Genomic DNA, 26729 nt, shown 5'->3' with positions numbered 1-26729 from the left:
AGTCAAAACCAAGAGTATGTGGGAGTACAAACAAGACCACGCTACTATAAATTAATTCAAAAATTTCACTATGAAACTTAAAATATAAGGTCTAAAAATCAACTTTTGGAAGTAACTTTACAGTGAAGAATGCAGGGTGTCAGAGAGAAAGTGGAAAGACAAGATTAAAACAAAAGTGCTCGGCGAAAGGGCATCCTGGGAAGGCCTCACCAGTACATATAAGGGTGACAGCAATATAGATGGAAAGAGATCACCCAGAACATAAGGCGGTAGAAAACGTTCAGGTGAAAACGCAAACTTAGTGAATTAGATTTTGATAGAGTCCAAAAGAATTGGAGTGATAGGGTAGAGGGAATCACCAGCAAAATAAATCCAAAATATAGTGAAAGGTTCCCCTCCCCAAGTAAAACCATAATAAGAGACAGCAAGAAATAAGTTAAGATATAAACTGAGAAATTGTTCCTGAACTAAAATAAGACTTGAATCAACAGTCTGCGGAAAAGATAAAAGTGAAAACAGAACATATGCTACTGGGCACAATAGTCTAGAGCCCTAAAGTGCTGATTAACACAGTAGTGATGTCCTAGACTTGTCCATCAATGAAGACTCCTCCAATCACTCATGCAAGTGACAGCTTTCCAAATCCTATTAGATCAGGAGAAAGGATGGGACAGCCTCCTTGCCCCACCCACCCCGGCATCACTTTTCGCTGCAAGTGTGAGGCAAGGGAAGTGCCTTTGAATGCATAAGAATTCAGATACGCTTATCACAGCCAGCCCTCATTTCCTGGGTGGCTGACTGAAGACAGATCTGCCCAGTCAGAGATGATTAAGGACACTGTAAGGCAGGAAACTGCCCACACTCCAAACCTATGCAAAGCAGACCCTGCAGGCAGCTCCCGACAGCGTGGCTAGTGCCACAAGACCTGCATCATTCAGCCTCATTCAGAACCTGCAAAAAAGACACTCTTTGATTTCTGATCATGGAAAGTGGAGTAAACCCCTGCGTGCCTATGGTTTGAGTCACCAGGTTTTAGAGAAGTTGTGCAGCAATTGGTAACTAAAGAAGGCTTAAAACTTAATGAATTTGAAAAGTATGCGAATTGGAAAGAGTTTTTTTTTTTTTTTTTTTTTTTTTTTTGTGGCCCTGAGGATTGAATCCATGGCCTTCACAGCAAGCTGTATCTGCCATCCTCTTTCAGTTTTATTTATTTTTGAGACAGGGTGTCATTAGCTTGTTAAGTTGCCAGGCTGTGCTCTTCCTGCCTCAGCCTCCCAAGATGCTGGCTTCACAGGAGAGCACCAGCATTCTCTGCTCCTCCTACCCTAAGAGCGGTGCAAGGGCCTCCTGCATTCCTTTTGGACTGACAGGTGCCCCCACGTCTACACAGCCCTGGACTTGGGCTGGGTCCTGGCTGGGAGACCCTTAAGGCAGCAGGCCATGGCAGCCCTGGAGAGGCCTGTGTGACAGGTACTTAGGGGGTGAAGCTTAGCACAGACGGACGCACCCAGGTGGGAGAACCAGGACACAGCTCAGAGCCAGGGCCCAGTGGAGTACATGGGGCCGCCTGGGACCCAACAACAGATCTGACCTGGCTGGCTGGCCCTACTCAGGGTCTGGAAGAGGGAGTGATGTTCTCACTGCAGAGGCTGTGTTCCCAGCAAATGAGGAGCTCCAAGAAATTGCCAACTTTCGAGATCTGCTGTGGCCCCACTCTCCCTGCAGTGGTGAAACCTCTTAAGGCTGGAAAGAAGCAGGGTGACAAGGAGAATGTTGACAAAACCTGGGCGTTGCGGGCCAGGGCCCAGCCTTCACACCAGGCTGATCAGAACCATGACAGCACTGCAGGCTCCCCAGGTCCCGCCCCTCCCCAAGGGGGAGGCTAGCGATAGATGGGACTTGGGCTCCATTTTCTTACACATTGACCATGTACTTGGAGTGAAATAATTTCACCTTAACATTCCATTTTATAATAACACCTAGCACTCAGATATCAGCACAAGAGATGCTCTGGAATTGTAACAGATCTTCCAACCTCAAGCTGCTGCTGACAGCAGACACAAGGGACAGACACCAGTTTGCTAAGGTCTACCAGTTACATGGACCCCGGCATCCGGAGCTGAGCAGTCACTTAATGTGGGTAGCACCGGGCTTGGTGTGCCAGGTGTTCCTCAGGACCCTGGAGGAACAGAGTTACCAACCACCATCAGGCCAATTCATACAAGACTGGAACCAAGCTCAAAATTAAGAGCCGAAGTGCGTTTCTTTTTCCTGTAAAGTACAATATATGTTTCTTCCTTGTATCTTAACATCGGCTTTAGATTGGTTTAAGAAAAATTTAAAATTTTAAACTTAAAAACCAAACAAATAAAAATAAATGTAAAGCTTGGGTGACACTACCTCCGGACAAGATGTGCCTGATCACGGAGACATAGTCCTCGGGCTCCTGCCGGGTCGACAGCTCCCATCTCCCGGGGGAGATTTTCAGGGACTTGTACAGGGGGGCCGCACTCCCGAGCCCACAGAGCAGTGTGACCACACTGGCCGGCGAGTCCAGCACCTTCTCCAGAAACTCAGACTTCTGTGGTGTGAGGGTTTGAAGCACGCTGCTGGATAGTATCAGAAGCTTGCATCTGTAAGAGGGTAAGCCTAACAACTCCAGGTGCTTCAGGGAGAAGCCCCCCAGGCGGTACAGCAGGATCCCTTCTCCCTCCACGGTCTGGGAAAACAGCGTCCTCAGATACACAGCCCAGTCCTCAGAGTCATCTTCGTACATCACAAGGATGGCGTTCGTGCTTCCTGGAAGAGGACAAAATAGTTCACGAGTTGTCTTACGTTTGAAATGCTAGCAGCAGGTTATGTTATTATTTCTCAAAGTATTAAGTGTACCCCTCAGGCAAGAGACTACTGTGCTTATACTGGGGCAGTGCTGATTCACATTGTCCCCGCTGGAATCGCATGAGGTGGAAGTCTTCATTAAAATGGCACAAATCTGCTCCGTGTGAGTCTGAGTGGGGTGCACACAGTGTGCACTGCAACAGCAGGGAGGCCTGCAACCGTTGCTTCCAAATGAAAGGTTTATAAAGGAGCTTTGCCCAATGATTGGAAGCACTTTGAGATGAGACAAATATACACCAACAGCCTTTAAAGTACTTCTTCTAGGTAAGGATGGGTATTAGAGTCAGATTACAGGATTTCCATCCCCAAAGAGCCAGCAAGATTAACATCTGTTTAAAAAGAGGAGAGATTCAGTGGCAAAAACCAAATAGAGGGGGCTCCTGGCCCACAAGGGAAGGGGCCAGGGCTGTGGCTGGGAGGGCCAGCTCACTCCAAGCTCAGCTGCACCCAGAGCTGTGGTGCCGCAGTCAGGGTCTGCAGCCCTTAAAGTCTGTGCTCTGTCATCCTGTGCAACACAGCCAGGGAGGTTTGCGGACATGGGAAGGCTGAGCATCTTCCACCAGCCAGGTCAGAGCCTGCACCCCAAGTCCTGCCATGAGGGGTGTGCCTGGGAGAGGACTGTCCATAGGCCCCAGCCACCATGTCTACCCATGGTGCCAGAGCAGTACACAGCTCATACATCACAGTGCTCCTGTCCTCCTGTGGGCCTCAGGCCCTTATGGGACCTGGGACAGAGAGCAGATCTGCCCTCCACCCTCCACTGTAGGAGGAGGGAAGATGATTCAGGACATTCCATACTCCCAGCCCATTTTCACTTGTGTTGAAAGTTGAGCTTTCTTTTTACACTCATAGTTGATATATGCTTTGTCAATAACTCTATTTGCTAATTTCAAAAGCCTGAATGTGAGCATTCAGTGTCACTACTGCCCTCTTTACAGCACATGAAGTATTTCACTCTTTTTACTCTCCTCAGTTATGATCTCACTGGAAAGTCTGGGATGCAGTACAGAGCAAGACGCCCCAAGTCCTCAGGAACTGTATGTAGTGCGCCCCTCACTATTTACTACTGATCACAATGACCCTCAAAGGGTAAGTGCAGTCAGGGCCATGAGGACAGTCACTGGTCCCCACCTTGCCTTGTGTTTCTTCATGAGAAATCTAGTTAAGTCAAGATACAAAGTTAGTAGAAGCCTTTTTTCCCTTGCCCTGGAGGAGCTAAGCCTGATTATAAGCTGTGCCTATTCTGTAGACCAACAATAGCCATCTACCTATAAATCCTCATGGCTGCCGTGTGCTCCATTTTATACTGGCACAAGCAAAGCACCTGATGAATGTGCAAATTTAAAAATTTTCTTACAGTAAAAGTCACATTGCCTTGAACCTCCCTTATATCAAAGCAGTTCTGGTCCTTTTTCCTGCATGTCTTTAGGCAGTGAGATAGACAGTGCATGCTGCTGCTGAGTGCCAGCCAACAGAAAGGCTCTTCGTTACAACAGCACAGTGCATCCAACCCACCTTATTCAAAAGATCCGACACCGTGCGACCTCGGCTTCCTTAAAGCCAAAATGGCCAACAGTAAACATTTTGAATCAGTGCAGGCCACCCAGGCAGCCATGACAGTGTGACTAAAGACACTCAGGAAGGAGAAGTCCAGAGCTGCTTCAGAAAGTGGCAAGCGTGATGGGATGCGTGTGTTCAAGAGGAAGGGAAGGTTTCTGAGAACGGGAACAACATGTGTTTACTGCGGGACACTTTCAGAATTACAACAGTCACTGTAGTTGCAACCAGGCCTCATGTACTTGCTCTGAACCATCCTCTCCTTCACTGATGGGGTTTACTGTCATTAACAGCGGCCAGGATTAGCCTGGGAACTGAAACAATAAAAACCGACATGAAACATAGAACACAAAATTTTCATGCCTGGAAAGCTACACTGTCACACAAGAACCTTACTCTTGAAGATATAATTAAACTGTGTAGATAAGTTATTTAACATGTAAATCTTCAGTCTAAAGTAAATCACAGCGTTATTCGATGGTTTTACAGGAACAAAATGGAGCGATACTAATTCTCATAGATTTATTGTGAAGGGTGCTTTCAGATTCAATATGTCTTATTTACTTTTTTTTTTATAAAATACTCTGATGAGTTTTTAAGGTGGAAGGAGCTTTGTATTAATAATTGCTCTTATGTGAAAATCAAATTTTACTGCATTTTATCAAAAAATGAGACTACCCATGAAATCCGTCCTCTTGCATACGCACAGCTCCCCACAGAATGGCAGGCTCTGTGCTTTTTGAATAAGATTCAGTCTCATACACAAATGTACATTGTGCATAATGGAAAAACATTGCATGATGCGTCTTTTCAATATCATTTTTTCTAACTTGTAGCCAAAGTGCTGAAGAAAAAAAGGGGAAATACTTTGTAGTTGTACGGGAGTGAGGGGTGACACACGAACATTAAACCTGATGTCATCACCACACATATAGTCACACTTAAATTATGCAGTAAGTAAACTTCAATTGGTATATGTTCCAGTTTTGAGCTATTATATCAAAAAAATGGGAATTAAAAAATCTTAAAATTGTGAGATACACTGAACATATATTCCTCCTCTAGGACAGTGGGTCAATGGCAGAGGGTCCCAAGCACTCCATGTGTAGTCTCTACATTTTGTGGGGCTCAGAGAGGCTGAAAGCAGGTGTTTAAGTGTCAACCATGTCCTCGCTGTGCTTCGCTGCCCTGGGACTTGACTCTGGTCCTGCCAAGCTTCTCATTGGTGCCCGGTCCAGCAGCTCAGAAGCGCTGCAAATGGGAGTCCCGAGGGGCCTGTGTCTGCCAGTGAGGGAGAGAGTCAGCGTGCAAACACAGAGCTGCTCCACCCTGCAGGGGCCAGTTCCTAGGCCTTTCTGCACAGGAGCGGAGGGTCCCAGGGACAATGAAACGCCAGTGCGTGTGCTGCGGAAGGAGTCACACCTGCTCACTGCAGCCTTCTTGCTTGCTGGCACACGCATGGCGGACCTTTTTCTCTGTCTTGTCTCCCATCGTCTCACTGTGCTTCCTGGGCTCACACTGCACTTTAGAGTCTTCTTCAGAAATGTCTGCATACATACAGTCTTTAATTTTGTCCTTTTCAAATGCAGAAAGCACCAACATATCATTTTAAGATTATGCTTTTCAGTGATAATGAAGGAGTGGCCAGCAGAAATTACTTTACAAAAACTCAGAACTCTCTCTCTTCTTGTTCTATTTAAAATGCAAACAAATACAACTATGCCTCACACAGCAGCCAGAGATGGGTTTTTTTTTTCATTTATGTAAATAAGTACAGCAGTCTAGTTACTTTTCTCATTGCTGAGACAAAAATACCTGATCCCCAAAGCTTAAGGAGGAAAAGTTTATCTGGTTCACAGTTTAGAGACGTCTCAGTCCGTAACTGGGCGGCTACGAGGCAGGACAGCGCAGCGGAGGGGCATCACATTCATGGCAAAGCAGGGCAGGGAGGGGCAGCCAGCAGTACAGCAGCAATCAGCAAGGGACAACAGCAGCTTCTTCCTGCCCCTTTTGTGTTCTGTCCAGGCTGCCTGGTTTAGGGTAGGCTTCAAACCAATCAGCAGACTAATTTGTTAATCACACACTCTTAAAAACACATTTTGTATTTAGTCACATCTGAAAAAGCACCACTGATGGCTGCTTGAGATTTGGGGGGAACATCTAGACACAAGCATTATTTTGGAAATATCTCTTTTGACTCCAATTATATCAGCTCAAAATGTCCAAATTTTCACGTCCAGTCACTTTTAGACCTACTAGGCCAACTAAAAAACTAAGAAAACCTCATAACTACCTGATAAGAAGTTTGAGTGTATACACTGGAAAACTTCGTATTAAGGATCTGTCACAAGGCATGGGAATTAGAGTCAAGGAATTATCAATGCTTTCCACTAAGTCTGTTTACCTCTGAAAATAGGAAAGCTATATTTCAATTCCTAAAATATTACTTCAGCAATAAGATATAAAAAATTAAGTGGTTTAAAATAAGTGGTTATTTTTAAATTTCCATATTGTGTATATATATATATATATATATATATATATATATACACACACACACACACACACACACACACACACACACACTAAAATGGGAATTAAAACAAAATTAAAGGAAATATGTCTTTATCAATATAGAGATAGCATGGGTAAGAATTTCTCACTCCTTTCTAAGTTTCTAAGATGATTTGTATTAAAAGAAGAGACATATGCAAGTGACAATGTGGGAAAAAATATGTAGAAATGGTTTTTAGTATCTAGAGCATATCTCAACCATATTCTGGAAATAAAAATTGTTATTTGATTAAATATTTATCATAATAGATAATGCTAATCATAGTAGAAGTTTTACAGTTTCTTACATTATATCAGGTATTACTGCAGAATATTTGCCTAATTCTCAGAAATTCTGAGGTATATATTTTTATGATTACTTTCCAGATAAGAAAACCATGGATACTTAACACATGAACTAATTAACTTGGTCAAGATTATTCTCGATAACAAGAGCTTGGGTGATCCTCAAACTCAAGCTCTCCAGCTCAACACAGTTGTCCAACTCCTCCAGTGCCCTGCAAGTGCTCCTGTCCACCGAGGAGAGGTTGCATCCACTTACTGGTCCTCTGGCCACCTACAACTGACTCAGGATGGCTCATTCAGAACTGCATCACCATGTAGTGTGCTGGACTACAGGTGCAGCCTTCAAAGATTGTCCAGAACACAGATCATACAGTCTCCTTTCTTTTTTCCTCATTCTTTGAGTGTTGTCATTGCTTTCTACACACCCATAATCAAAGTGCAGTGGCAAGTTGAGGCCCCAACTGATGTTGACTAGTTCATTACAGATAATAGACCTCTATACAGATTCAAAAATGCCTCAAACTTAGTGCAAATTTGAAGAATACTCTTCCTATGATATCCCAATCCTTCTCCTTTCTTAAACTGCAACTTTTGCTTAGATTACCAACGCTGAGGCAACTAGATCACAAGATAGCTTTATCTTACACTTTTTAATTGAAAATACTGTAATCAAGTAAACTAAAATGTACTACAAATTTCAAGATTCATTCTAACTTTAGGTCATTTGAGTAGAAGAGTGAAGTCAGAATCAGTGAGGTATAGCAGGGCCGCCAGCTCCGATTCCCCAGAGCTCTACCTTCTGCCCTTGGTCTCTACCCTGACCTCCTTGGGACCTGAACACTCTCTATGGTCTCCCATTGGCTCCTGTCTCAGAGTCTGACCCCGCTGACCACCTTCCAGCAGAGCATCCAAGGGCAACAAGAGGGACCGTTGGCCCCATTTATCCCCCAGCTTCCACATTCTAGGGCCGGCAGTGGATGCTCTCTCACATGGCCCTTTTCTTGAGCTTTCTTCCATGGTTCCAGTTTTCATGTAGCTCCAGTCTTCCCTCACAGGTCAAGTGCAGGATTCCCACTGTTACTATCCTGAACACTTCCCTCTCCCTGCTTGGAGTCTTCATCCTTGTACATCTCAGTAAACAACCACTTATTATCTGTTTTTCAGTTAAAATCTTGAATGTTACTGTCTGTTTTTTGTTAGAGTTCTGATAAATATACTTCCATTCTGTGTCCGGGGGAAGCAGACTAAACAGAAGATTTTGGATGTAGGTTGCTGTCATCAGTGAGTACTTGACTGCTACCTGCCAGGGACACATAGTATACTGGCATTCATGGCCTGAGGAAGTGCTATGATGGCTCAGATTTCCATCAGAAGTTATCTCAGGTGGAGAGTCAGTGGAGAGACTAGTACGATGAGCACAAATGTCTGCAGAATTTGGATGATGGTACCAGGAGGGATTTTACAAATGTGGTAGGAGGAAGGCATGCTGCCTGCTCAGATGGCCCTGCAGACCATGTACACATAGACAGGGAACAACCAGTGTTCTCACACTCATGTCAGAATGTGGCTCAGGCAGGAGTGGAATCTCACACTGCAGACAGGAAGATGGGGTCATAGATAAGGTTGAGAACTTAGAAATTCAAAATTCTCCTGGATGTTTCTTAATAGATGACAACAGTATTTTTGTAAACCAAGCAAGAAAGCAAACAAACAAAAATAAATACAAAAGGCTTTTCAGAGAGATCACCAGAAGATGGCAGCTTGCTAGGTAGCTGGGTAGAGAGTTTCTATGGGAAAAACAACCCAGATGCTGGAATTTGACAACATGGAGGAGGCCATTTGACTGGAGAGGGATTCTCATGACCTTGGGAGGAAACTGAGGGAAAAAGAAAAATAGGAAGCAGAAGGAAAAACACAGGTGGAGTGCTGGAGACGGACGGGCTCACTGAGCCCCGTCCTGCACTGTTCTGGGAGCACTGTAGAGGCACATAGCCCACGATCGTGCTGAAGCGTCAGCCAATGATAACAGGAGTTTGTGAGTCCTGGTCCCTTGGTGGGAGGATGCGGCACAGTGTGCAGTGGAGCCAAGGTGGAGAACTGCATTAATTCTCGGTAAGTGCTGGAAATTGGGTCCCGTAGTGGGTGTGGCTGGCTGGAAGACATCTTGGAGTGGGGCAGAGCCCAGAACTGCGGTGGCATCAGTCAGGTGCCGCTGCCCCAGAAAGGACTGGTGGGATCAGGTTGGGGTGAGCCACACCCATGGTTGGGACCCAATTGCCAGGGATGAAACTGTCTCAACCCTGTGACATGTGCCACAGCACAGCCTAAATTGCTGATGGCACATGCCAGTTGACTGGCTCAGAGAAGAGTGGTTAGTGCACAGTCACTGCATGCACCTCAGATAACAGAAAACTGGAGAGGGCAGCACGTTTCAGAAAAACCATAGGCAATACAGAAAGGGACCTGCACCACACACCTGTCTGAAAGAGACCAGAAACATGACAAGAGAAAAAAATAAAAGAAAACCTCCAGTTACTGACCCTGGGAAAATAAGCCCAGGAGAGGTAAATACAGAAGAGAACCAGTGCAACCATCGTGCAATATTGGCCACATCAGCAGACATAAAGAAATACCTTTGTGACCTCATTGACAAACTTAAAACTGAAGTTCTAATCCAAGTGAGGAAAGATATAAAAAGATTAACTAAAGAAATGCTAAGCCGCTCTCAAGAAGACACAGATGAAAGAAGGGAGGAACCCAGAAAAGGAAGAGAAACCTTTGGTGAAGAATATAAACAAAATCTATAATACATGAAACAGATCCAAAGAGATTATCAGGAAATTAAAAACTCCATTGAAAGCTGGCAAAATGCCTTAACAGAAACCAAAGCTAGCCTTTCAAAGCTTGAAGAGAGATTTACAAAGTATGATCATGGAAGAAAAGACCTATTAAAAATAACAAGGAACCAGGAAGTAATAATTCAAAGGCTTGAAGATGACAGGAGGATCTATAACTTAAGAATAAAAATTGTGAGTGAAGAAGCAGGAGTAACCACAAATGAATTACAAAGACTATTCACAGAAATAACTAAGGAAAACTTCCCAAGCATAGGAAAAAGAAATGATATCCAGATAAATGAGGCATACAGAACTTCATCCAACTACAACCAAAAACAGATCTACACCCAGACATATGATAATCAAGATCCCAGAAATCCACACAAGAACACAATATTAAAAGCAGCCAGAGAAAAGAAGCAAATCACCTACAAAGGACAAATCATCAAAATAACGACAGACTTATCAACCGAACTCTCAAATCGAGAAAAGCCTTGGGGAAAATACTCCAATCCCTGAAAGAAAATAACCTCCAACCCAGATTGATGTACCTGAACAACTCTCTCTCAAAATTAATGGAGAAATAAGATGTTTCCAAGACAAGGAGAAATTGTGGGAGTTCATGGCCACCAACCCAACCCTACAAAAAAGACTCAAGGACATTCTAGAGAGAGAGAGAGAAAAATACCAGGATTCCAGCAACAGCGGCAGAGAGGCCTCAGTGAACAGGGAATGAAGGGAAAAGTGAAAAAATAATAGCAGAAAAATAGAATAGCAAAGATGAGGCAGAGAAGGTGGGCTATAATCTTTAATATAGATAGCCTTGATACACTAATAAAAAGAAACACAGGCAGAGTAGATTAGGAGGCAAGATCCATCAAGTTGCTCTGAATGGGAAATACACTCAACCTGAAAGAGGGTTAATAAACTGAAAGTCAAAGATGAGAAAGCAATGTTCTATGTGACAGGGAATCAGAGAGAAATAGGGACAACTTGTCCAGCAGCTGCAGATAGGTTTTTGTGCAGTGGAGAACTACTCAACTAGAAGAAAGGAAAACCTTGTGGCTTTAGCAAGTAAAGGAGTACAGCTCAAGATTAAGCTCAGGGGTAAAAAGGTTCAGCAACACTCAGATAGATAACAGGTTGACTCCCTAGTCTAAAAACTAAAGGAGCTAGTGGGACCCGTAATATACAAAGCATCCTGACAAGGAGAAAGGTGAGGAATTGCTTAAAAAAGGAAGGCAGAGGACATTGCTAAAAGTGTATCAGAATTTAAAAGTCACAGAAGTCTTATCACTCTGTTTAGTTTGATGATATTTTGTTCCAGTCTGTCTACTCATATGAGATTTGAGGGCACAGACATCAAACGCAAAAATAGCAGGTTATACCATGGTAACTATCCTTAATTTCCTATTAACTTAAACTGAAACCCTGTATTACTTATATTGTCTTACTATAACTGATCTTATTTGAAGCCAGTTTGTTAGACTACTGTTTTACCTTGACTAATTTTATTCGAATTTGGTATGCTTGATAGTATCAAGTCTAAGAGTAGAGGCAACTACTCTGAAGATGACAAGATGTAATAAGATAAATTCTGGTTTGATTATTTACTGCTTTTGAAGTCCACAGTTGTGTTTTTATTAAAATAGCTATGTAATGCTATGTTCAATTATAATATGTCTGATGATGTGTACAATTCTATTAAAAATAACAAGAGAAAGCATAGTAACCACTATAGATCACCTAATATTGTGGTTTTATATGTCGTTTTCATTTCATGTTTTTCTAAGAATTTGTTTTGTGGTCTTGTTATGATATGTTTTTCCCTATAATACAGAAAGGATAGATATACATGTAGAGATTCACACATGTGGAGCATTTCTACACAGTTTACGGGAAAAGATTATATAATGCACGATGTAATTAACAGATACTATGATGATGAAGAGACACTAAGAAACCCAGTGCTAATTCTGTAGCATCATGATACAAAATCTATCAATACTATTATTCACTGTTCAGAGTGATATTAGTCTAGTCTCTTGTGTTCAATTTCAGCATACATAAAGATAAGGACAGCTACTCTTAGTAGAGAATGAGAGACATTATGACAGTCATTATTGACTTCCCCAATGTCATGTCTTGAAGACCTAAAAAGCCTTCATCATCCTGTAATGATTTGATTAGTTCTATAATGTTCAGTATGTATTCAATGTGTTTGTGAAGATGGGGACAACTATTTGGAAGAAAACTAGAGACAATAAGATAGACAGTGAAGATCTCCAGTGGACTCGCTTTGAAATTCATGTTTCTTAAAATTGTTTCCTTATTGTCTGGTTTTTTTTTGTCTTTTTCATTTTTATTGGTACCAGGGATCGAACTCACGACTGCCTGATTGCAAGGCAAGCGCTTATGCCGCTGAGCTAAATCCCCAGCCCCCCTTATGATCTGTTTTGTTGTTTTGTTACGTTTACTCTTACCCTCTTTATAATTAAAAAATGGCTTTTCAAAAGCTTCTTTTGAGCCAATTGCAGAAGTCAATTTTTCTTAGTACCCACCAGTCCCCCCTTATTGGTAGACTCTAGGATCAATAACTAGAATTACATTCTACCAATACTCTACAGAAACTATTTTATACTGCAAATTATTCTTAGAGCTCACCAATGTGTATCAGAATGAGTTTGAAAATTAGGTCTGGGATGAATTCTAAGGTTTACACTGTGGGAAGAAAGGCAGAAGCTGGATCTGACAGAACGCATGGATGTGGTTGTTGTCAGCCTCCCTGCTGCCAGGACAGAGTATCCGGCTCCCTCTATGTAAGGAGAAGTTTGTTTTGGTTCACAGTTTCAGAGGGTTTAGTCCATTTTCAGCTGGTTCTGAGGCAGGAGCATCATGGTAGAAGGGTCTGGAAGAGCAAAGCTGCTGACCTTAGGGTGGTCAAAAACCAGATCACAGGGAAAGAGCACCAATGAGAGAGACAGAGACCTCCCAGAGACCTTCTCCAACTGGGCCTCACTCCTAACAGCTCATTCAGCTAAAAACATCATCCAGTCAACCCAGAAGTCATAGAGAGTCCTTATGATTCCTCTCCTGGAATATCTTCACTATCACCATTGTATGCATACAAAATCCCGGATTTAATGTGTCATCTCAACACCTGTGGACTGCACTGACCATCAGTTAGAATGGTTGGTTTCACCTGGACTCCACAGTGACCTGCAATCAATGAAGTTACAGTGTTAGAACTTTCCTACTGTGACAAGACAGAGGCCATCAAGTCAACTTCCTGAGAGGAGTGGACAGAAAGTACTTTAGGTTTTGTTGGTCACATAAGGTCTCTTCCTACCCTTCATTCTTTCTCTTCTCCTTATTTTGATTACAAGTATCACATCAGAAAATGAAAATGCTGTATGAAAAACCAGAGTTAGGCTGATCTGTACAGATCAAGTGCACTTCCTGAGCATGGTGCTCACACTCCGGAGACTCTAAGTGTTACTACTGTGCCACCTCTCCCTCTGTATACACTGGTAGCTGGATGGAGGGCCACCTACCTGTAACACAGAAAAAGAAGCATAGAATAAGCTTCCTGATGAGTCTGAACCCTGCTACCACTGTGTGACAGTCCTACTCTGGATGGTCCGGAAGAGAACAGCAAAAGGAAGCTTTCCTAGTTGAAAGGACTGTGTTCAGTATACTTGGTCATTCACTTTGATTTGAAGAGAAAATGAACTGAGCTATGGATCTACATCAAACAAAAGGAGAAGAAAGAGGGGCAAGAGTGCAGTGTGCTTATTTCACTTCAGGATGAAATACACAAACTGGGTCACGAAACATGAAAAGAAATATGAGCCTATAAGTCACATTCTTCCACATAATGACTTCCTCATGCGCCTTTGTAGCTTACATAAAGGCAAATTAGATTTGAACTCAGCTTTGCAGTCTTCCATAGTCAGTAACTGAACCTGTACAACAAGCCTTTGGCCACGTTGGTGATCAACAAACACTCACTGAAAATTTTCTAGAATTACAACTGAGGCTGCAGTAGGATCAAAGTTTTACAGGTTTTATGTGGTTGTAGGAAAATTCATCTTGGAACTGCCTTGCCCTGTGGCAAAGCAATTCAAATATAATGTTCATTCACTTCAATAGAAAACAAAAAGTTAAAATTCTGAGGGTACATATTTTGAAGACATAAAACAGATGTTATCTTTGAGTAATTATATCACTAGGCTAAATTTACATGACCATATTAGTTTATCAGATGTACAGATTTTTCACAATTTTAAAAATACATGAAAGAGAGAATTTTATGTATGCATGTAGATTATACAATATTCTTGACAATAAAAACAGAAACCTTCCAGACACTATAGCAGCCTTCCGACCCCAGCAGCAACTCTCTTAACTTTTAAATACTCATATTACTAAACACTACAAGTTCACCAAGTTCAAACTTGATGGAAAGTTGCTATATCAGTCAGTAGTAACATTGATACATATGTAAGCCAAAAATTCAATCCTTTCTAAATGACTTAGTGATCTTAATTAGTGTAGCTGGAATATCAAAATTATTTCTTGAAAATCTCACAACTGACATGTTGACAATATTCAGATGAACAGTCCACTGTGTTTTACACTATCCACAGTGTTAAGGTGTATTTTCCCTTTTTTATTGGTGCCTATTAACCTAACGGGATGCTGTATTTCAGGAATATTCTACATTTGGGTCTGATACTTGCCTTTCAGCCAGCATGTCTGCTCCTTCTTTATTTTCTTTCTCTTGTCTAAGAGTTTCCCTTCTTTCATATCATCTTTTTTCAGATTCCACATATCTGTGACATTTGTCTTTCTGAGCTTGACTTCTTTTAGTCTCCAGCCCATCCAATTAACAAAATCCTATTCCTTATAGCTCAATAATACTTCATTGTATACATATCACATTTTCTTTATCCATTCATCTGCCAATCGGCACCTAAACTGGTTTCCTACCTTGGCTATTGTGAACTGTGTAACAGTAAGTGCAGAATTACAGGTATCCTTATGGTCCATTTACCTTAATTCCTTCATGTGTACACCAAGGAGTGGAGTCTGAGGTACTTTTCACATTGCTGGGACAAAATAGTCAATATCCACAGTTAGAGGAGGAAAGGTTTACTTCAGCTCATGCTTTGTAGCGGTTTCAGTCCAAGTTAGCTAGCTCCAAGAGAGGGTGGCAGAGGGGCATAGCCCAGCAGAAACAGTTCATGGCAAAGCGGGGCAGGCAGGAGGCAGCCGGGAGTGAGGTAGGAACAGCAAGTGACAAGTGACCAGAAATCCTCTTTCTGTTCCTTGTATCTTATCCAGGCGACTTACCCTTCGGGCAGGTAGCACTCATACCCAGACCTGGGCCAAACCTATGGCCTGATTTAGTAATCATACACTCTTGATCCCAGCTTCACACCCTTCAGACACAGCCACGTCCAAAAAGCCCACTTATGACCACATCAACTCTGATGGACATCTAGATACAAACCATAGTAAGTGGCGAACCTGGATCACACAGAGCAGCATTTTCAGTTGTTTGAGGAACACGCATATTTATTTTCATAGTGCCTGGGCTGATACACATTCCCACTATCAGTATAAAAGGACCCCTTTCACCCTGCATTTCGCATCAGCATTTAATGCCTTTTTGATTGCCGATGATAGTCATTCTGACTACACTGATGGAATCTCAATGTAAAGCCGGGCGTGGTGGCTCATGCCTGTAACCCCAGCACTCCGGAGGCTGAGGTGGGAGGAACCTTGAGAGTTTGAGACCAGCCTGGGCTACAAAGTGAGCTCAAGGCCAGCCTGAACTGCATAGCGAGACCCCATCTCAAAAAAGACAAAAAAAAAAAAAAAAAAAAAAAAAAAAAAAAGAATCTCACTGTAGTTTTGATTTGTATTTCTCTGATGGCTACAGATGAACACTTTTCCAAATACTTACTGGCCATTTGTACTTTTAAGAAATGTTTGTTCAATTCATTTGCCACTTATTGATTGAGTTAGTTGATTTTTTGGTGTGAAGTTATTTTTTGAGTTTTTTATATATTCTACATATTCCTTCTGTGTCAAAAGAGTAACTGGCAAAGACTTTCATTCTATAAGCTATATCTTCACTCTGTTAGTTTTCCTCTCTGTATAGAAACTATTTAATCAAATGGGTATATTGCCAAAAGCGACCAACAGATTGAACACAGCCCCAATCAAAATACCAATGACTTTTTTTCACAGAACTAAAAAAAGCAAGGAAGAAAATCCTAAAATTCTTATGGAAACATAAAAGACCCAGAATAATCAAACCAAACCTAAACAAAATGCCTAAGCAAAAAGACCAAGGCTGGAAATACCATGATACTGGATTCCAAATTATACTACAAAGTCATAGTTAAAAAGGAAACAGTGTGGTACTGGTGCAAAATAGATCCAGAGATAAATGAAACAGAATAGAGGACACAGAAATAATTACACACAACTATTGCTATTTGAGACTGGACAAAGACACGGAAAAGAAAGCCTCCTTAATAAATGGTGGAGAGAAAGGAGAAAAGGAAGAAGAAAAAGATCGTATCTATATATCTATATGTATATACATATGTATACATGTATGTGTATGTAAATATATATAAGATAGATAACTATACTACTAATCTCTGTTCATCAAAGAGAACAGTTGTGTTTTCATTGTGATTGATCATTTTTATGCCTAAATCTTGAAATCTGAACAACTTTCAAGATAACAATATGAAATATATTAACTAGTGTTAATTTCCTATTTCTGTTCTTTTTAAATTTTTTATTGGTTTTATTCTTCTTTTGTTTGTTTTTAAAATAAAAAATGGTGGTGGGGAAAATGGGTATCCACTTGTAGACAGAAACTAGGTCCCCATCTTTAAACCTCTATAAAAATCAGTTCAAAATGGACCAAAGACATGGGAATAAGACCAGAATCCTTGAAATTACTGGACAAAAACATAGATGAATAATTTTCAGTCATATACAGAGGCAAAGACTTCCTGAGCAGGCCTCTCACAGAATAGAAAATAATAGCAAGAATCAACAAATGGGACCATATGAATTAAAAAAGTATTACAGTTTTAATAAAAGTATTTCACTTTCCTGAGAAGATCACAGCTTTGTGGTCTGCAAAGGTCATAACACACTAAGCTGTAAGGCTGAACTTAATTCAGAACGCCCACTGCCAAAGTCTGGGTTAGTATCATTGCTTTGTGCAGGCAATATTATTGACAAAATGAAATAAATCTACAGCCTTTCCTTTGGAGTTTCCAGAGGTAATAGCATATGACCACCTGGTCAGATTAATAAAAACTAAATTCAGCTCCATCAGCAAATCTAATTCTGCGCAAGAGGAAACTGCTGGCCTTCTCATTTCTCTATTCCCCTTCACTGCTCTATTCAGTCTCTTTCTAAATCAGAAGATGGCTTCAGTGGTTTTAAAAAAATGGGTATTAATGAATTAAGAGCTATAATAAAAATCATTTCTCTTTCCTGAATTCCTTTCAAGAACTTTTGTGAGGGCTAATCATGCACATGAATGCTGCGTTACTCAAGTACATAAATAAAAGACAAGGTGGATACACTCATGTCCTTTAACTCGAGTGGGATCTTGTAGTTTACGCTGGAAAATACTTGGTTATCACTGTGACACTAATGTCTTTTAGGGAGTTTTGTCATTTGTATATGACAAAAGAAGTATATATGGAAAAGTACATCTTACAACGGAGAACATACTTTTAGCAAAAGTGAGTACAAAACCTGTCCACTATGAAATAACATACATAACAAGCAAGGAAAAAGATAAGTATCTACTAATACGATGCAAACAGAACCAGGGAAGGAGCAAGCATCCTGCTGTCTACATCCTTTTTGGTTGTTCTCAACCAGAAGGCAAGTGGCTGACTCAGGGACATTTGTCTCCTACACACCAAGAGCCCCTCTGGGTAAATGACACTCTGGTTGAGATCAGAAGACAGCACATGAACAACACACTAGCTAACTGTAGAACAATCCTTGAGTCTGGGTTAACAGTGGATAATAACTACACTCTGCCCATGTTAACACCATCCTGTCTTCAAAGTACAGTCAAGAGTCCTGACCCTTTGGTAACTTAAGAGATTCTGGGTTTCCAAAATTACAGCCAGTCATCATGTAACTTAGCACTTGGTTAATTCTTATGGCATTGGAAATTTCCGTCTCTTATGACATAATTCTTCATTTCTCAAGCTTGGCCTGGTACAAATAAAAAGATTTAGTGTTTCCCATGTGGATAAAATATAATATTATTTATTAAGGAACTAAATACATGTAAGTTACTTTGTTACTAAAATCAAAATTTTCCCAATTGAGGGCACATCATCTATTTATGAACAAAGGAAATAATATTTGAAATTATGTATCTAAAATTGGGTTCTAGTTCTGAAATAAATATTACATTTACATGTATTGAAACATTTAAAAACTAGTATAGATTAGTGCTTTGGGGTTGAGATTCTATAACAGTCAATATGTGATTAAATGAAAAAGTTTTTAATGTATTCCAGCTCATAATTTTACAAAAATTGTTTTTTATTATAAATTCCTATACTATTAGTAAAATTATCAGAGCCCCAAACTCAGGTACTCAGTTGGTTATAAAAATCATGGTTGAAAAATTAATGTTCATATTTTTGACTGATGCCTGATACTTTGCATAGGATTTAAAACTAAACTTTTCTGAACAGAAATAATGGGCTTGTTTTCATTAATATTGACAGTTGAAAATGGATAATATAATCAATGAATATGTAACTTATAAAAATGTGAACTTCCAAAGAAATACAATTTTAGAATATAAAAAGTAGAAAAAAAATTACCATAGTTTATAGTTTTCTTCTCTTCCTCTATCAAAAAGTGAAGCACTATGCTATATAAAAGTTTAAAGATAGAGCTATGCCAAGAGTATACAAAAAGTAATTTCTTTTATTCTTAATTCTAGCAACTCAATTTATTGAACTTTATTTTTAATTATTTGCATTTAAATACATTATAGGGAAATAAATATCCAAATACAATGTTGAATTTTTCTAGATATGTTTTTTATTTGCTTGTAAAAATATTATTTACAGATATTAATATGGTTTATAATTGTAATCAAATTAAAGTTAACAAAGTCTATCTATCTATGTATTTAAAATAAATATGACTATCTGGAAGGATTAAAGATTCCCTTGTTCATTATTTGGAAATCTGTAATACTTCTAGACAGTCATATTTAACCAAGGAAGCTTCCTTGCTGTCCTTGATGACTGTAATCCTCTGCACGGCAACGTTCTGAAGTTTAGACTTTAACATCAGACACTCTCAACAGGATCATTTACCACAGTCATCCTAAGCATCATAACTTTGACTAAGAATATCTTTATGAATTCCCTTTATATCCTTGTTTATGTGTTTATTTATAGATTATTGTAAAAATGACTGTTCACACTTTAAGAGATAAAATGATTATAAAGAGCAATTTCTGTCCTAAAATTAACTTACAGATTGTAAAACAGGAAATGGATTTGTAAAATTCTTAATTACAGGAAGCTTATTTTACTATCCCATTAAGACTCGTGGCTGAGAAACCTTCTCATATTAAGCTACTGTCAGTACAAACCCTGTGTTGGAAGTAGAATGTCAATAAATCTTCATGTGTCCCAAAATTCAGAATAGAGCAACATTACAAATTGAAAAGATCTAAATTTTACAAAATGTTCCTGTTTGCCAAATGTCTGTGGTTTTATCATTTGACATTAAAAACAACTGAAAATGCATCATGAATTAATGTATATACTACATTGAAAATCACAAAAAAGGCACAATATGAGCTCTTATGCATATACTCACAAGTTCATACATTCAAGACAGATGTTACTATCTTTCTGAGTAGGGGACTGTGGGATGTTGTAACTTTACTCACATTATTGTCTAGTCTTTAAGTGTTCCACAATGCACGTATAATATTTTCATAAGAAGATAACCTAAAATGGAAAGCCAATCCCACTCCACCTGAATTCTTACCAGTAGGAGAAAGTAGTCTCAGAATAAACTTTACCAGTGTGAAAAAAGGTTCATACTCTCAAATGGTAAAACAAAGCAGCACCACAGAATAAAGTCATTGACTGGAAAGAATGCAGTGATACTGTACATCTGAGCAATTGTCTGTCTCGGAATATGTTGGCTTTGATGAAAGGAGACAGGGCAGGCCACTGAGCCTTGCAGAAGTTTAGAAGACACAACAGGAGCAGTTGGGAATCTATCAGCCTTGGGTGAGTGTTTTCTTATAACGAGCTTCAGTATCTTTACCATAACCCCTGATTCCTAGAGAAGAACTATGCCGCCCACGTGCCTGAGTTAAGGTTGGTCACCCAGAAGCCTCCCATAGGAGGAGCGATGCTGATGGCAATTATGACAGTGATAATCATAACGAAGACTCTCAAAGCACAGCACTTGCCTGCTGCATGCCTGTGACTGTTCTAGTGTTTCCCAGAGTTTGTGTCCTTAGCATGCACCAACCCTGTGCTCTTGTCCTATCCCGCATTACTGGCAAATGCATGGTGCAGAAAACACCTTGTATGGGCATCAGTGAGGGCTATAACAGCAGTGGTAGCCATGGGCAGTGCTGATCCAGATAACTGGTAAACCACTGATTGTGACTACACAGTAAGGGACTTTTTCCCCATTAAAACAACTTGAATTCCAAAAAGACATTCCAATAATGAATTGGTGCATATCTTCTCAAAGATGACTACCTCAGCCCAGCATGAGTGTGTTCTCTGTATTTTGTGAATTGCTTATCCCCCATGAGTTACATGTGGACTTTCACCCAGCCTGACAGTGTCTGGCTGCCCAAAGGCTGGGTCCTATCTGTGGCACTGTTTTCCCCATTTTTCTGAGATTGCCTATGTTTAGAAATCTGTATTAGGCACCTACTATTGCTGTAATAACTTACCCAAAATGAAATAGCTTTAAAGTCACATAAGCTTATTATCTTAACATTTCTGGAGGTCATGAGATGGCTTGCCTGGGCTAATATCAAGATACTGGCAGGACCCCTTTTTTTCTGGAGGCAGGGACACACCCTGGCCACTGCACATCCGTGTGCCCCACAGCTGGCAGTCTGAAGCCATGGTCTCGCTCCTGTCTCTCAAGTCAGACTCAGAAAGCGATGGCCTACTTCTGGAAGGTATCACATGGTCACTCTGCTAGGTGACCCTCTCTGCTTCCCCTGAAGGACTTTGGCATAGGCCTACCTAGAGAATCCATGAAAATCTCCCAATCACAAACTTGGCTAATTAGCAACCTTAATCCCATCTACAGCCTTGATTTGTCATTGCCAACAAACCCCACCTAGACACAGGTTTGAGGATCAGGGCATAAACTCTTAGAATTTTATTCCAGCCACTTCTGAACGCTGCCCCAGCTGAGCTCTTGCCCTCCTTTCCAAAAGCCTCCTGAAGTAAAACAGACTGATCAGTGCTGTCTGCTTCTCCTCTCACACTGTTTATAGGATAATCCTAATTAAATACCTCAAGTGATCATTGTTTAGATCTCCTATCCAGCCAAAGCAGATGATACATTAGAAGAATTTTCTAACAATCAATTAGAAAGGATTTGAAATTATCTTTGAGGATGAAAAACATTAGTTTTCATCACCAGCATTGCATTGTGAAAGCATTCCTTATTGCTAACATTCTACAGTATGTTTTAATTACATCTATACTGCAGCTTTGATCATTTAAATACCCAGGGCCATTATTAAAGACGCTGCTATTTCTGGCATTACACTGTAGCTATTTCACTTGGTGTTACTTCATCCATCTGCAAGGACCATGAGATAGAAAAGCATTCTCTTCTGTTATTGTTTGGAAAGCATGCTAATGTGGCCTTATAAAGAAGACTCTTATGATGATGACTTATTAGTAGGCAACCATCACTTTATATGTTGCATATTTTTCTAATAAAACAACTGCTACTTTATTTTTACAAAAATGGAAATGGCCAAATTGACAGTGTAACTTTCTGACAGGCATGGCTGTATATTAGTATGAGACTACAGTGCTTAAAGAGCAAGGCTTGGGGTTCAGATGTTTTGGATTCAAAATCCAGCTCTTTCACAGGTTTGCCCTATGACCTAATGCAGATGTTGACAGCTGCCTGGATCCCCAGGGACAGCATCTAGATGACAGCTCTGGTGCCTGTAAGCACTATGACCATTTTCCACCTATGAGCACTAAATACTGGCCAGCCCTTGGGATGTGAACTCTGCACTGGGAGAAGAGCACTCACCACTGGATGCCACACAAATTTCAGAAAAAAAGGGATGGAAAGTCATGGGGAAAAAGCCCTTCAGGATAGTTCTCCAGTCTTGGTGGCCACAGGACAGCAGCTCCACAGTGCTCAGTGAGGCTCACTGGTGGCAGAGACAGAGTGAGCTAATGCTCCTGGAGCTTATCCTTTGTGTGTGTGTGTGTGTGTGTGTGTGTACGCGCGCGCGCGTGCGCGCGCACGCGTGCACACACGCTTGAGACAGAGTTCCACCTTGCAGTTTAGGGTGGTCTCAAACTCACAGAGCTCCTCCTACCTTGGCCTCCTGAGTGCTGGAATTACAGGCAGGCACCAACATGGCCAGCCACTTCCTTAACTTTTTCCAACATGCTTTATTTTCAGTTTGTTAATGTGTGCAGTCACACTCCATTTACGGAACATAGCAATGGTTTGTCCTTCATGGTGCCGATATGAAACTCTCTTTTACAGTCTAACAAAGTTTGCCCCACCCCCAAAACAAGTGCAGCAGCACAGGAGTTAGGCCTTGGGCGAGGTCTTCTGAGAAACACTGATGCTTGCCCAGCAGTGTCCCCAGGGACAGTCCTGAGACTTCCTGAGACTGGGTGGGCTTTCCTGGAAGAGCAGTCAGTGCATCCGCAGAGAAAGTACTTCCTGGGCCTCCGCTGACTCACCTACTCTGGGCTGAGGCACTGGACCGAAGCAGGCCAGGGGCTGAGAGTCCTCTGAGGTGATAAGAAAATGAACTGCCCCAGCCCTAGTTCTCGTAAATACAGGGAGGACTACACGGCAGGGGACCCCACGTGATGGCACAGAAGGAGTATCTGAGGGATGAATAAGGAAAGCATAATTATCCCTGCGTGAGGTTTGGAGACTTATTTCAGCCTTACTTAAGAACATCCTCAACCCAAATGTTAAAAGCATTTTCACTTCTACAGTGTTTTCCCTTCTAAAACAACATTAATTAAATTGTGAATATGGATCAAGCATTTTGAAAAATTGGCATGATCACCATTGTAGACAAAGCCTCTACAATGGCAGAGAGTGGGCTTGGCTTGCTGAGGTCCAGGTCAGTTAGTGACAGAGTCTGGATTTGGTCCTGTGTTTGTCAGACTTCAAATCCAGTGCCACAAAAAATTATATCTATGTTATTTAAAATCTTTAACCTAAAAAGTAACAGTTTTGCACAGAGGATGACTAAATTGTGGCTGATACTCTTTTCCTGAATACACTTCAACAAATAGCCACACAAGGTAACTTTAAATATAATATATAAATATTAAATATATTAAAGCTATACAGCTGAATAAGTAGTAACATTAAAATAAACATAAAAGAAGAACTACATAGACCATGGATTTTTTCTACTTTTTTTCTTTTTTGATCATTACATATTTTCAATTGCATTCACCTTTTATCTCAGAAAATCAAAAATAAAATGAATGATATACACTGAATAAATTAATTGAAGTCATTAAATTTTAATTTTCCTTTAGACTAATTATTCTTACTGTTTTACCTTGGAAGATATTTGAAATTGCTAAGTATTCTAAGTCGTATTAAAAGGTTATAGATATCTTAGTTTAAAAAATCTGTTTGTTGCAGGTTAAAAGTCAATTTAATATTGAGAAATGCCTTAAAATTATCCTTTTTAAAAAGGCTCATAATCAAAGGACATTCTTCCCACAAACCAAACAATCTGAAAAATATTGGCAAAACTAAGTTGGTAATCCAAACAGATACGAGAACTCTGAGTCATTCAAAAATGTGGTATTCAGAATACCCCAGAAATATAATACCCAGAAATGGATACATTTTTACTCATTTTCCTGAACTTAATTAGCTCCTCAAATGTCATTCTTTTTACAGCCTAATTAGCTAGTGTGTACTAATATGCTTGTCTCTACTGAAATAATGCCAGCGGTTACTTCTGGTCTTTAAAAACATCAAATATGTTTGATAAAAGTCATTGTCACATTAACATCATTACTGCATGACCTGTTAAATTAGTCAACCTATGCAGCATAAAATCTAAATCTCTTGCATTTACTTCAGTTGCCATTGTGTTAGGTAAAAGGAAACATTTCAACAATAATTTATTTGGATGATTCTTTACAACCCGTGTGTCTGCGTCGAGCATATTCTACTGACAATTCCAAGGTGGAAACAATGTGCTCGTGGCCACTGTAATAAAAATGTCCTTAATTTTGGAATGTTTTGGTGAATGAAACCTCAAAATGTAAACAATGAGACATCACAGAACCTACATCACTACTAAAGTGTCAGGTTTGCAGAGCCTAATGTGGAATTTCCTCAGACTCATTGGATGAGCTGAGACAAATACATGTGATTTAAATATCAAATGCATAAACATACACGGCCTAGTGTTCTTATATTTAGGGTTCCCCGTACACTTTCCTAGCTGCATTTCATTCATACGTTTTCTTTTTTTGATAGATAATCACCTTGTGATTTTCTTCTCACTTTCTACAGAACACCCTACCATCCTCAAATCAATCACAAAGCAGTTAGAGAGAGGGGCCAACAGTGCGTGCTCTGTCACCACCCACACTGCCTTCTACACCTGTCGCTGCTCCAGTTCCTAATCCTATTTAAGCTCCCTTCCTGCATTGTCACTCAGTGGAAATGTGGTCTCAAGACGGGACCAGAACTGTGTTTATCAAAGTGATGCTAACAGTCTTTGTCTGTAAGAACCATCTTCTCAGGATCCATGCGCCCTTTAACATGGATGACATCTCTATGCAAAACAATTTATTTCTCTGTGAGTGTTGTGACAACAATTCATTCATGATTCAATATATTTATGAAAGAAATTGTGTTCATTGTTAATTGCAATACTTCTTAAACCACTGGAATATCCTAATATGCATAGTGTAACACAGAGAACTTTCTTAAAGAACATATATGCCATGGCATATAGCCTGGAGCACAAGGGATACAGCCTGGCATGTGAGTTCAGGGATTCAGATGTTGGCTATCAGGTAAGGAAATTATAAGCCACCCTTCCTGATGCCCACCTGGCCACTTCCCGGCTCCCACAGCAAGAACTGTAACTGTCATTTCCACAACAAACTTTGCTTCAAATATTGCTAAATCCTTTTTCATCTTTTGCAAATAGAAGTCTCACTGTGTAGCTAGCAAAGGTCATAACACTAGGTCATGCAGCTGTTACAGCCACCAGCTCAGAAACTGATTCTAAGAAGCTATAAAGTAGTAAAATACTACATGTAAGCAAAACACATTTTAATGAATCATCTATATTTTTCTAAGGAAAACAAATATAATGTGTTTTAATTGGTAACTTTTCAGCAGACTGGCTCTTAGGAGAAGAAATAGAAAAGCTCTCCTGTTTTTCTTTCAGTAATTACAATTTTTCCTAATTAGCCATATGTTGCTCACAGCTAGAAAGTTGCTTTGGTGGGAGGAATCTTGTTACTATTTGCTTGGTCTTCAAAGACCTAGGCGGGACTGTTTATCCCATACAAGGAGTAAATTGCTTCAAATATCCTTTAAACATACAAACCATGCAGAGTGTATCACGAAAACTTATTTACACAACTCCGTGAACTGTTACTCTCACCTGTGTAATGGTAGTAGCAGGACCTTCATCATGAAGACTTCCAGTCCCATCAGCTACAACCCAGGCATTTTGTGTGTGGTCATGTTTTGATTTTATTTGCAGAGGGATCATGTACAGCTGCAGACTTAAAACTTCTTCAAAATAAATAAATACAAACCACATTCTTATTTTAAAATTATGTGCAAGCAAAATTATATTATCAAAATAGAAACTTTTTTCTAACCGATTAGCTATTTTTCCCTGAAGATACCTAATTTCACATGTAATGCCATATCATTTGTTTTCACACCAGGTCATACATTTTGTTAATATTTCAAGCCATTAGGAAGAATTCATTTACTAAATATTTACTCATTTAGTAATTTTTCAATTAACTATCTTATTTTTAAAAAAGTAGTCAATTTTTCAATTAACTGTCTTATTTTTAAAAAGGTAAACCAGCTACCTGATTCATAGCATACACAAAAATAAATTTAAGACACATTAGCTACTCAACTGTAAAAATTTAAATCAGAATAAAACATAAAAACTACCAGTGTTATACAGGAGTTACAAACTCCTTCAGGCAAGATAGAAAGCTAATTAGGAAAGGAAAGATAAACACACTGAGCCAATGAGTGTTTCAA

At 40.1% G+C, this 26729-nt stretch overlaps 1 protein-coding gene across 1 annotated transcript in view; it reads right to left on the bottom strand.

The window, feature by feature from the left end:
* Nucleotides 1–26729, bottom strand: part of Bank1 (B cell scaffold protein with ankyrin repeats 1) — a 238636-nt gene that overhangs the window by 199390 nt on the left and 12517 nt on the right. Inside the window, exon 2 of the mRNA XM_063260550.1 lies at nucleotides 2401–2799. Within this exon, the coding sequence (XP_063116620.1) occupies nucleotides 2401–2799 (399 nt within the window). The remainder of the gene's footprint in view (nucleotides 1–2400; nucleotides 2800–26729) is intronic.

This window comes from Cavia porcellus, unplaced genomic scaffold (assembly GCF_034190915.1).
Source record: "Cavia porcellus strain 051 isolate PalLab524CR breed Dunkin Hartley unplaced genomic scaffold, mCavPor4.1 scaffold_14, whole genome shotgun sequence".
NCBI classification, from domain to species: Eukaryota; Metazoa; Chordata; class Mammalia; order Rodentia; family Caviidae; genus Cavia; species Cavia porcellus.
This window is presented reverse-complemented; position numbering and strand designations above follow the sequence as displayed.